The following is a 13,306-nucleotide window of genomic DNA, read 5'->3' as shown; positions in this document are numbered from 1 at the left end:
GGCGGGTATTAACATGGATAGAAAACTGGTTGGCAGATAGGAAACAAAGGGTAGGGGTGAATGGATGTTTCTCAGAATGGCAGGCCGTGACTAGTGGGGTGCCACAGGGCTCGGTGCTGGGACCACAGCTGTTTACGATCTATGTTGGTGATTTAGATGAAGGCATTGTGAATAACATTAGCAAGTTTGCTGATGATACAAAGTTGGGTGGCAGTGCGACATGTGAAGAGGAAGTTAGGAGAATTCAAGGTGATTTGGATAGGTTGGGTAAGTGAGCAGATACTTGGCAGATGAAGTTTAATGTGGATAAGTGTGAGGTTATCCACTTTGGGAGCAGGAACAGGAAGGCGGATTATTATCTGAATGGTGTGGAGTTAGGTAAGGGGGAAATACAAAGGGATCTAGGAGTCCTTGTTCATCAGTCACTGAAAGTGAATGAGCAAGTGCAGCAGGCAGTGATGAAGGCTAATGGAATGTTGGCCTGTATTACAAGAGGAATTGAGTACAAAAGCAAAGAGATTCTTTTGCATTTGTACAGGGCCCTGGTGAGACCACTCCTGGAGTATTGTGTACAGTTTTGGTCTCCAGGGTTAAGGAAGGATATCCTGGCTACAGAGGGCGTGCAGCGTAGGTTTACGAGGTTAATTCCGGGGATGTCGGGACTGTATTATGCTGAGAGGTTGGAGAGACTGGGATTGTACACGCTGGAATTGAGAAGATTGAGAGGGGATCTGATTGAAACATACAGGATTATTAAGGGATTGGACAGGATAGAGGCAGGAAATACGTTCCAGATGTTGGGGAAGTCCAGGACCAGGGGGCATGATTTAAGAATAAGGGCTAGGCCATTTAGGACAGAGGGGAGGAAAAACTTCTTTTCCCAGAGGGTTGTGAATTTGTGGAATGCACTGCCTCAGAGGACAGCGGAGGCCAATTCTCTGGGCACTTTCAAGAAGGAGCTAGATAGGTTTCTTATAGATAGGGGAATCAAGGTATATGGGGACAAGGCAGGAACAGGATATTGATTGTTGAGGATCAGCCATGATCTCAAAATGGCGGTGCAGACTCGAAGGGCCGAATGGTCTACTTCTGCTCCTATTGTCTATTGTCTATATTGTCTATTGTCTATGTATCTGGAGTGAGCTGCCAGAGGAAGTGGTTGAGGCAGGTGCAGTAACGACTTTCAAAAGACAGTTGGACAAGTTCATCGATAAGAAAAGTTTAGAGGGATATGGGTCAAATGCTTAAATAGGAACCTTGATCGGCATGGATCAGTTGGGCTGAAGGGTCTATTTCCGTGCTCTATGACTCTATGATTCTTTGACTAAGTGCTTTATATTCATATTCTGCCTTTCCTCACTCTATTTGAGGGATTTGACTGTAAGATCCTTATCCATGTTATTTTCTTTTTCTGCAACCTTCTCCTGCGATTCAAAACACCTTCTCCAGCCATTGTACACCCCAATTTCAGTGCCTTTGACCCTAAAGTACATGTGTTGACCCCACAATCCTCTCTATCTTCAGAAGCAAAATGCTTTGAAAGCTGGAAATCTGAGATAAAGCACAGTGCTGGAAATACTCATACAAGTTTGGAGAGAGAAACATAATTAACATTTCAGGTTAATGACCTTTCATTCAAAGTGATTTGAATGACAGGTCTTTGACCTGAAACATTTCTCCAGTCTGTTTCTCCACAGATCGAATATCAGAAAAAAAACTGCAGATCCTGGAAATCTAAAACAAAAGTAGAAGGTGCTGGAAATACTTAGCAGGTCAGGCTGCATCTGTGGGAAGAGAAACAGAGTCAATGTTTCGGGTTGGAGACCCTAAAGATTTTTGGTCAACACCTTAGCAAAGACAAGGAGGAGAAGAGACACCACGGAGTGTGAACCAGGCGAAAGAGACAGATGGAAATCGCATCGGAGAGCAGACCAACCTGAAATGTTGACCCTGTTTCTTTTTCCACAGATGTGGCCTGACTTGCTGGGTGTCTCCAGCGTTCTTACTTTTACTTATTGTCAGAATCTGTGCTCACTGAACTGGGAGATTCCTTCTAGAAACAATTGCCACAATAACTCCACCTTTGACTTGAAAGGTTTCTAAGATGTCTGTGTCTCTTATACCCAGCTGACCTCCTTCCCTTCACCAAAAGTGTCCACCACTCCAAAGGCTGTTTCGCTTTGTTGAAAACTGTGCTGGTTGTGCAAAAATCCTATTGGTCTCTTTAATTTTAATCCTTAAACATTCCAATACCATTCGTGGAGTATGCACGTTCACCACTTTTTGTTCCTTTGTGCAATACTTAATACCATCTCCACAACATTGACCTGAATTGATTGTCTTTTTCTTTCCTTGCTCATGAGCATCCTTCACGTTTAGAATAATAGTAGCATAAAATGTAATATATTTAGGATAACTCTCAGGAAGGACCCATCCAGCTTCAGTTGCAATGACTTGAATGCAGCCTAATCCTTCGGACAGGAGGAAGGCCGCTGAATAATTAGAAGCAGAGTTAACGTTTTAGGTTTGATGGAAGTTCATTGACCTCAAGCATTGACTCAGTTTCTCTCTCAAAAGATGCTGCTTGACCTGCTGAATATATCTAGCATTTTCTGTTTTTAATTCAGATTTTCAGTACCTTTAGTTTTTTTTGCTTTTCGATAGATTGTTCATTAATTTGTTGCCCACATGATTGGTATAATTTCATTTCCTCACTCATTGTCATGGGATATGAAACTGCTTGACTGGCTCTGCTAGACATTAGACATCCAATCATGCCCTGGTAGTGTAAGAGTTAAGTTACTGGACTCATACTTAGAGGTTCAGACCAATTAGCTGGATACTTTACTTCAAATCCCACCACTTCAGCAGGGATATTTAAATGATTAAATAAATCTGGAATAAAGTGCTATTTTCCTTTACAGTGACAATTAAACCACTAAGTTTTCTTCAAAATTCAACTAATTTAGTAATAGACTTCAGGGAATGGGAAAGGGAATCTGTCATTCTTATCCTGTCAGGGCCTATATGTGACTCCAGACCACTGACTTGTTGGCTTTTTCCGCCAGTCTGTGAGGGTAATCAGGGGTGAACAATAAATGCCACGCATCTTGCCAGCAATCTCCACTGCCTCTGAAAGAGTACATTTAAAAAATCCAATGCACCACTTCTGCTATACGAGATGGAAGGCCTTGAGTGGGACTTGAACACACAAGTTTTTAGCTGAATTATTTAATCAAAAGATATTCTCTGTGTATGCATGGTTGGGTATTAGCAAGCAGTCTGTATCACTGGGAATTGTTTTCTACTACATTGTGCTGCTTGGCACTGTTAGCAGAGAAAATTAAAACTGGAGGAAGGTTTTGCATATAGAACTGATGAATAACAATAGAGATGGTAGCCAAATGAACCAATTAGAGAAGAATTAAGTACAGAGGGGTCGATTTACACTTGGTCAATTTGATCGTCCACCCTTGTAGAACCTGGCTGACTTTTAATAGGAAAGAAATTGGGCAGATTCCAAAGTGTGTGATCAATACGTCCTGCCAGATTCCTTCACAGTGGTGAAAGTAAAGTAAAATTCATCCCCAGAGATCTAACCAACGAGGAAGAATTGATGCACAAACTTGACATTACATATCAAAATACCAGAAGCCTACAGGCAAGCAGAAAACATGAATGTGGACATCACAGGTAGAAATTCAACCTCTTTACACACAAAGTGTGGTAACATATTCCTATGGAAACAAGGAGATTGTTGTCCACTGTGCTGCTATTGGAGGACAGACCATTCGTATTCATAATTTCTTGTGACATAAAGGAGGTCCTTTGGTCCATTGCATTTATGCCGGCATTCAGAGCATTCCCATCAGTCCAGCATTTTCTCCCATCTATTTCCCGTCAACTGATTCTCTCTTACATGACCATCAACTTCCTCTGACTGTCCTTAGTCGAGAGGCTTTCTTCCTGCTCTTGTTCTACTGTGCCTCATCCTCTCTGTTAACATGCCCAAGTGGAAGTCCCTCTGTCACTGCATGCCATACATTGGGGTTGTGGCATGGTGCTGGCTGCAGTTACTGCAGAGGAATCTGCTTGCTCTGACATTGCAGTGAAGACAGAAAGGACAATAACTATTAGAGCAAATACAGAATGAGCCTGGATTGTACTTGACCATCCATATCATTGGCGTCATCTTCGAGGAAACATTGTCAAAGCTGATAATGGACTGGGTGTCACTGCGTCCGGCATGCACCTCACATTGTTTCCACAGCCACACTAATCTTGCCCCTTAAAGCCTTGCTGCCAGGGACATTCCAAATGGCCGCGAGGGCCAACTAGGTTTCAGGCAGTTAAAACTGAGGCCCTAGCCTCCGGGTACCCTGTTGGCTCCCTGACAGCTTCGGGCTTCAAAGCCCCTTCACTGCTTCCGAATGTCTCTGATACTTGTAGACATGTAGAAACAAGTAGGGGGAAAATTAGAAAATAAAAATCATTAATAGTTAATTAAAAATAAATTCATTTATAAAATGATGTAAATTATTATAACATGAATATAATTTATTCACTCAGTAAAAAGGAAACCACATACATTCACTTTACTTTAGAATGAAGGTTGATGACCCTATAGAAATGTCCGCATCTCATAACCAAATGGGTAAAAAAGAATGTGAGGCTATGACAACCAAGTGGTTAACAGACAAAGGCCTGTACCGTTCATCTGGAGACATAGGTTGAAATCCCACCACAGTGCTTGATGTGCCAGGCGTGGCCGTTATATAGCTGAGGGGCCAGACAGAAAGCATCCTTTAACGATAGTAGGAGTGGACATTGCTGGCAAGATCCAGAAAGGAGAGCCATTTGGTTCATGGAAAGCCCATGGACCTAATGGTGACTCCAGAGGAGGGCGAGAACTCGAAGATGCAGCCTCATTTGACCTCCATTCTTCTGTGCTGCAGTGTGTAGGCACGCAGGTCTGGAACGCACCAACACATGGACTGCAGGTAGCTGACAGTTCTCTATAGATTTGCCCATTTGCTGTTAGCCTGATGTAGCTATCATTTCCAATGATTACGTGGACTGAGAAAGCAAGAGGTCAAAGAATCCTCAGTCACACCTTGGCTCTGCCTTTCCTGCCTGCTTTTCCATTTCCCATTTCTCAAAAATGATTATTTCCTAGGTTGAGTCATGTCCTGCTCCAAAAGCGGTGGCTTGTTTTCTGTTCAAAGCTCCTTTCTCCTGTGGAGATTGTCATAATCAACAGCAGTATCAGACTAGCCTATAACATTGGTTGAGCCACCTCTCTAAGGTCTAAGAAGTCATAATGCTCAGGTAGATTTTGCAACTCATTGCTGTCTGTAGGTCAGTAGAGCTGTGGAAAACTCATTTGTGGAATCTTAACATAGACCAATTGGACATAAAGTAAGATAAGATATCTTTATTGGTCACATGTACATCGAAACACATAAGGAAATGCATCTTTTGCACAGTGTTCTGCGGGCAGCCCGCAAGTGTCGTCATGCTTCCGGCGCCAACGTAGCATGCCCACAACTTCCTAACCCATACATCTTTGGTATGTGGGAGGAAACAAGAGCACCTGGAGGAAACCCACACAGACACGGAGAGAACGTGCAAACTCTTTACAGACAGTGGCTGGAATTGAACCCGTAATAGCGTTACGCTAACCGCTACCCTGCCGTGCCTCCTTAGACCTTTCTTTCCTAGAAAATAGACCTTTTTATATGGGTTATAGGCCAATTGCACTACTAGCATTGGCTGAGTATGTTCTGCTTATATAAAGTAGGATAAACCTAATATCTATTTACTTTCTTGTCAGTCTACTCTAAGTCTCCTGAAAAAATGGTGAAAAGTCAGAAGTGTGTTTGAATGCACTCATCTTGCTTGGATGAGTGCAGCTCCAACCCTTGAAGCTGGACAGCATCCAGGCCAAAGCAGTCTACTTAAAACATGCTGATTGGTAGGTTAATTTGCTACTGTAAATAGTTCCTTGTGTAGGTTGGTTGTAGGGGAGTTGATGGGCAGGTAAGGGAGAACAGGTTATAGGGAAATATAGGGAAATAATTGGGAGAATGGGATTGTTGGGAATTAAAACTTTCAAAACTTTTTTTTAAAACTTTATTTATACAGCATGGTAACAGGCCCTTCCGGCCAAATGAGCCTGTGCTGCCCATTTACACCCATGTTAACCTACTAACCCGTACATCTTTGGAATGTGGGAGGAAACCGGAGCACCTGGAGGAAACCCACACAGTCACGGGGAGAACGTACAAACTCCTTTCAGACAATGGCGGGAATTGAACTCTGATCGCTGGTGCTGTAATAGCATTACGCTAACCACTAGGCTACCGTGCCACCCTCTGAGAGCTGGCATGGATTCAGTGGGCTGAATGGCCATCTTCTATGGAGCTTCTCCTGCAGAAGCTGGAATCTGGAGCAAAAAAACAAACTGCTGGAGGAACTCAATGGGTCAGGCAACATCTGTAGAGTAAAATGGACAGTAGGCATTTTGAGTCAGGACCCCTTATCTTGTCTAAAGATCCAGAGTCCAGATGAAGGGTCTCGACCCGCAACATTGACTGTCTATTTCTCTCTACAGTTGCTGCCTGACCCGCTGAGTTCCTAAAGCAGTTTTTTTTGTTTCTGGCCTAATTCTATATTGTCTGAAAATATAGATTTCACCCCATTCACCATCCTAAACATTCATTCCTCCTCCACTGATGCACTATAGTGAGTATTCCCTACAAAATCCACTACAGTTATTCATCCAGGCTACTCCCAACAGCAGTCCACAAACCCACAACCTCTACCACCAAGAAGGACAAAGGCTTAGGAGCATGTGAACACCACCACCTGCAGCTTCCCCCCTAAGTCACACACCAGTTTGACTTGGAATCACCAGTTCTTTATCGTCACTGGGTCAGAATCCTGGAACTCAATGTGAGTACCTTCAACAGAAGATGAAGATGACCATGTTTGCAGGTGGTTCTATCAGTTTGATGAGCCTGAGTGCCAGGTTTCAGAGCTTGAGCGCTGGCTGAGAGTTACTCAGGTAGCACCTTTTTAGAGGTGGTCACCATGCCGGTTAAGGAATACAGTCCGCGAGGGAATGGGTGGCTGCCAGTCACAGGAAGAAAACAAATTCAGTCCAGTGGTAAAGCATACAAGGACTTGATAAGGTACATGGGAGGAATGCAAGGCTGGAGTACATCTATTTTAACACAAGAGTCTGACAAGTAAGGCATATAAGCTGAGGGTATTTATCAACATGAGGGGATATGATATTGTTACTAAAGAGAGACAAGGTTGAAAGTTGGCACAGCTGGCAACCCAACATTCCAGGGTATAGAATCTCCAGTAATGACAGGGTGGATGTAAAAGAGGAGATGCCATTCCAATATTAATCATGAATTCTGTGACTGCATTAGGAGGGAAGATGTCCTGGAAGTTTCTTCATATGATACCATATGGGTAGAGTTTAGAAACAAAAGGGGTGATCACTTTGTTGGGGATATACTACAGGCTTCCAAACAGTTTGTTGAAGATCCAGAAGAAAAGATGCAGTGACTGCTATATAAGACCATATTTAGAGTACTGTGTGCAGTTCTGGCTGCCCTGCTATAGGAAGCATCTCATTAAACTGGATAGTGTGCTAAAAAGATTTACAAGGATATAAATCCTGGACTGGATTGGGTTATAAGGAGAGGCTCAATAGGCTAGGACTTTTTCCCCTGGAGCATGGGAGGCAGAGGGGTGACCTTATAAAGGTTTATAAAATCATGCAGGGCCAAAAAGTCTTTTCCCCAGGGTAGGAGAGCCTAAAACTAGATGGCATAGGTTTAAAGTGAGAGGGGAAAGTGAGACCTGAGCGGCAACTTTGGACACAGAGGGTGGTGCATATACAGAACGAGCTGTCAGAGGAAGTGGTAGAGGCAGGTACAGTTATGACATTTAAAAGGCATTAGGACAGTTACATGGATAGGTCATGCTTGGAGGAGTATAGGCCAAACACAGACAAATGGGAATAGCTCAGTTAGGCAACTTGGTTGGCTTGGTCAAGTTGGGCCAAGGAGTCTGTTTCCATGCTGTATAACTCTAACACTCTAGCCTTATGACTCTGTGTGTAGATAATCGTAGAGAATTGTTAATCAGGTAATAATAGTAGGAGGGTTTAATTTTCCCAATACTTTTCTTTTTCAATCTTTTTATTAAATTTCAAATTAATATACATAACATTAGTGATTATACACATGGTGCGAAGCGATTGGGATTACAATAATAACAGTTGACATGTACACTCATGGGGAGTAAAATATATAATCTGACTCTCCCAATCTCTTACTAAGTGAGCATGATACAAAAGAATTTGAAAAGAAATTTAATTATATGAAAACAGTACCCCCAAATTAAAAAAAAATAATAATAAACAAAAGCAAACCAAAAACTTCAAAAACAAAAGGCTGGACTGTTATTTCTTTGGTTAAAAAAAACATTATTATATTGTTAGCTCCGCTCCTCTATATTCAAAGGTTACTGAAAGGGATTCGATAAAGGTCTGATTATATCATATGGAAATACTGAATGACTCCAAACTTTCTCAAATTTAAGCGAAGGATCAACAGTACCACTCCTAATTTTTTCTAAGTTTAAACATGTTATAGTTTGAGAAAACCATTGAAATGTGGTAGGAGGTATAGGGTCCTTCCATTTAAATAGAATGGATCTCTTGGCCATTAATGTAACAAATGCAATCATACGACAATACTAATTGGGATTGCCTTCATGTGAAGGGTATAAATGGGGCAGAGTTTTTAAAGTGCACTGGGAGAACTCTCTGAGCCAGTATGTAGATCGTGGGAAACACTGACTTAATCTTTGGGAATGTCTTAGAAGTGTATGAATTAGAGGTGTATAAAATCATGAGGGGTATAGATAGGGTGAACGAATATAGTCCTTTTCCCAGGGAAGGGGAACTGAAAACTGGCGGGTATAGGATTCAGATGAGAGGTGACATATTTAGAAAGGACCTGAGGGGCAACTTCTTCACGCAGAGGGAGGTACGTATATGGAATGCGCTGCCAGAGAAATTGGTTGAGGCAAGTACAATAACAACATTTAAAAGACATTTGGATAAATACATGGATAGGAGGGGTTTAGAGGGATATGGGCCAAACACAGGCAAATGAGACTAGCTTGGTGGGCACCATGGTTGGCATGGACAAGTTGGGCCGAAATGCTGTATGACTCTATGACTCCAATTGTAGCCAGGTAAGCGGAGGGAATATCAGTGGGAGGTCATTTCCGAAATAGTAAACATAATTCTGTCAATAATATGGTTGTTATGAAGAAAGGCAAAAGTAGACCAGAAGTTAAGGTCTTGGATTGGGAAGGCCAATTTCAAAATGATAATACAGGACCTGGCAAAAGTGGACTGGGAGATGATACTTGCAGGTAAATCCACATGCAGCTGGTGGGAGTCATTAAGAAATGAAGTAGTGAGAGTTCAGTGCCAACGTGTTCCTGTAAGCTAAGGACAGCAAGTGCAAGGATCCCTGGATGACAAGGGATATCGAGAGTTGGGTAAAGAAAGAAAGATATGTATAAAGTACTGATAAAATGACAGGTGCAGAGAGTTTGAAACAGTTGAGGCCCTGCAGGAGTATAGAAAACGGAGGAAGTGAAGATGGGGCAGGAAATAGCATTGGTGGGCAACATTAAAAAAGATCCCAAAGAATTTTATAAGTATTTTAAGGGCAAGAGGGTTAGCAAGAAAAGAGTAAATCCCATTCAGGACCAAAGTGGCAATCTGTGGTTGGAGCAAGAGGAGGAAGGTGAGGTCTTAAATGAATACTTACCACCTGAATTTACTATACAGAACAACATTGTCACTGTAGGGGGAAAGTGGAATTTTATAACAGATTGTTGTTGAAAAGGGGGTGGTAGATATCTTAAAAGTAAGCTTAAAAGTAAATAAATCCCCAGGTCCTGATGAGCTTTCCATATTTCCAAGCAACGCATTCAGTCCATCTCAATCTCGGCAATCTCAACCCCTACTAATTTTCCCTATAACCTCTGTATAGGCAAGAGGGAAGATTGTAGAGGCTCTGATAGAAATTTTCAGATCTTCCCTGGCCACAGAAGAGGTGCCAGATGACCGGGGGCTGGCACCAATGTACTACCTCTATTCAAGAAGGGCAGCACGGAAAAGCCAGGTACTTATAGGCCAGTGAGTCTAAGATCGATAGTAAGGAAATTATTGGAAAGGATTCTGGGGAACAAGATTAATCTTCATCGGGAGAGGCAGGGATTAATCAAGGATAATCAGCATGGCTTTGTTTAGGGGAGATCCTGACTGACTAATTAGAATTTTTCAAAGGTTGCACGGTTGATGTAGTTGGCATAGACTTCAGTAAAGTCTTTGACAAGATCCCTTATGGGAGGCTGGTCCAAAAGGTTAGAGCTTGTGGGATCCAGGGCAATTTGGCAAATTGGATCTCGAATTGGCTTGGTTATAGGAGGCAGAGGGTGATGGTGGGGGATTGTTTGTGGGGTGGAATTTTGTGGCCACTGGTGTTTCACAGGTATCTATACTGGGAATCCTGCTGTTTATTACATACATTAATAATCTGGAGAAACAAAGGACTGCAGATGCTGGAATCTGGATGAAAAACACGATGATGCTGGAGGAACTTAGAGGCCAGGCGGCATCCATGGAGAAAAGCAGGCGGTCAATGTTTCGGGTCAGGACCCTTCTTCAGGACTGAAAGTAGGAAAAGGGGAAGCCCAATATATAGGAGGGAAAGGCAGAGCAGTGATAGGTGGACAAAAGAGGGGAGGCGGGGTGGGCAGAGGGTGGTGATAGGTAGTTGCAGGTAAGCGTTAGTGATAGGCAGGTGCAGGGGAGGAGGGGAGAGCAGATCCACCAGGGGATGGGTCAAACATAAGGAGAGAAAAAAGAGTAGGAAAAAAGAGGCTAGGAAAGGGAAGAAGAGAAGAAGTTTGGTGGTGGGGGGGGGGGTTACTTAAACTGGGAGAATAATAATCTGGATATGAATACTGGTATTGTTAGTAAGTTTGCAGATGACACAGAAATTGGTGATGTTGTTAATAGTGTGGAGAGTTGTCTTTGGCTACAGAATAATATTGATGCCAAGAAGGGCAGAGAAATGGGGGCTGGAACTTAACCTTGAAAAATGTGAGGTGATGCATTTTGCAAGGACTAATAAGCAAACCAATGAATGGTAGGATTTTAGGAAGTACTGAGGGACAGAGAGACCTTGGTGTACATGTCCAAGTATCCCTGAAGGTAGTAGCATAGCTAGATAAGGTGGTTAAGAAGGCATATGGGACATGTGCCTTCATTAGCCAGGGCATAGAATATAAGAGCAGGGAGGTTATGGTACACAATTATGAAACATTGGTTAGGCCACAGCTGTTCTGGTTGCCACACCATAGGAAGGACATGATAGCATTGGAGCGAGTGCAGAGGAGGTTCACCAGAATGTTGCCTGGGATGGTGCATTTCAGTTATGTGGAGAGACTGGACAGGCTGGGCTTGCTTTCCTTGGAGCAGGGAAGACTGAGGAAGGACTTGATTGAGGCATGCAAAGTTTTGAAGGGCAAAGATAGGGTAGATAATAAGAAACTTTTCCCCATGGCAGAAGCGTCTGTAACCAGAGGGCATTAGTTTAAGGTAAGGAATAGGAGGTTTGGAGGGGACTCGAAGAAGAAATTGTTCATCCGGAGGATGTTTGAAGTTTGGAACAGTTTTGGTGGAGGCAGTGTGTTCCAGATTTCAAGCACCCTCTGCATGAAAGATTTACAAAGCATTAGATGAGCACGTGTAATCCCAAGGCATTGAAGGCTACAGGCTAAGTGCTGGAAAATGGGATTAGTATAGAATAGTACATGATGACCAACATGAACACAAGGGGCTAAAGGTCTTGATTCTGCGTTATATGATCCGATGGATGACTCTAAGGACTGCAGCAGCTCTTTCTCAAAGGCCTTCGTCTGTGTGAATACCTATTATAGTGCCATGGAATAATACAGCATGGGCTAATAAATGCCAGCTTGTCTGTCAATGATTAAAAAATAACACTCTGTGTTTTGTTATCCTGGATTATCTCAATGAAAAATCATGGAGTATGTGATGATTTGCAACCCACGTTGCCTTCTTTTTGTTTCGCAGCAGAGCGAGGCCATTCAGTCCTCCTCCTCCTCCTCGGAAGAGCTCCCACCCAGAGTCCAAGGGCGAGTACCATCAGACCATTTCCCTGCGTCCCATCATCCGTACACTGGCAAGAAGCACCAGCAGCCTCAGCTCTTCAGTCCAGTGCAGCAGCAGGACCCTCCTGGGAGTGAAGCTCTTGACAAGGCACAGCTGGCAGCGCTGCTGGAGGATTACATGGCGCGGAAGCTGGCAGTGCAGTCAGCTGAGAGGGGAGTCCGTTTGTCAGTCAAACCAGACGTCCAGAGTCAGGAAGCTTTGGCCGCACCAAGGAAGGAACAGGAGGAAGGGCCAAACACGGCCAGGGGCAGGCTGCCGGATTGGGAAATGGATGACCAGCACCGAGGAATGAAGGAGGAGAGGATGCCACGTAAACCCAGTAGGATCAGTGGAAAAGACCCACTGAGTTACCTGGATGGTATGAAGGAATAAGTAAATGAATATATTTAACTGTAGAGATCTGCAGTTTATAAAGGCTATTTATCATAGAACCATGGAATGTTACAGCACAGGAGCCATTTGGTCCAACAGATGTGTCTTTGACTGAGCCATCTGTTTAGTCCCCTCTCACTCTCCTCTACACATTTACATTTTATTTTCTTTCTTACGTGTTTATTCAACTCTGTTATGATTTTTCACTCTGCCTCTGCCTAACAACTGCAGTACAATGAACCCCTGTAAGGTCTTTTGGAGCCAGTCAAAGAGAGTATTAGATCATACTGTGCGTTGGAGAGTTCTATTTTCAGTGTCACTAATTTTGCTTTGAAAGAAACTTAGATACGTAAGGTATTTCACTATGCATTTACTGGGACTCAGTTGTATCATTAGTGCTTTGAGGGACATCTCAGTGTGGTTCCCTGCACATGCTCCACATTGAATAAAGCACTTCCTTAAATCATATATTGTTTCCATATCAAAGGGTACGTTCAGCATTTGTTCCTCATATTTGGATGAGCACTTGCTATATTGTAAGCTAAGGAGCAGGTTTCAGGAAATGAGTATTAGGTGGCACTGAACTGGCATGGACATGATGGGCCAAATGCCCTCCTTTTGAGTCCTAAA

The 13,306-nt window shown here is 43.0% G+C and overlaps 1 protein-coding gene across 2 annotated transcripts in view; it reads left to right on the top strand.

Annotated features, from left to right (window-relative positions):
* Window positions 1–13,306, top strand: part of ptprn2 (protein tyrosine phosphatase receptor type N2) — a 771,544-nt gene that overhangs the window by 274,755 nt on the left and 483,483 nt on the right. The window contains exon 6 of one of the 2 annotated variants that reach the window (XM_052016228.1): window positions 12,209–12,662. In XM_052016228.1, coding sequence (XP_051872188.1) covers window positions 12,209–12,662 — 454 coding nt within the window. Of the gene's footprint in view, window positions 1–12,205; window positions 12,663–13,306 lie in introns of both variants that reach the window. The other variant, XM_052016227.1, reaches the window with a different exon arrangement.

The sequence above is a fragment of the Pristis pectinata genome, chromosome 5, assembly GCF_009764475.1.
Source record: "Pristis pectinata isolate sPriPec2 chromosome 5, sPriPec2.1.pri, whole genome shotgun sequence".
In the NCBI taxonomy this organism is placed as follows: domain Eukaryota; kingdom Metazoa; phylum Chordata; class Chondrichthyes; order Rhinopristiformes; family Pristidae; genus Pristis; species Pristis pectinata.
This window is presented reverse-complemented; position numbering and strand designations above follow the sequence as displayed.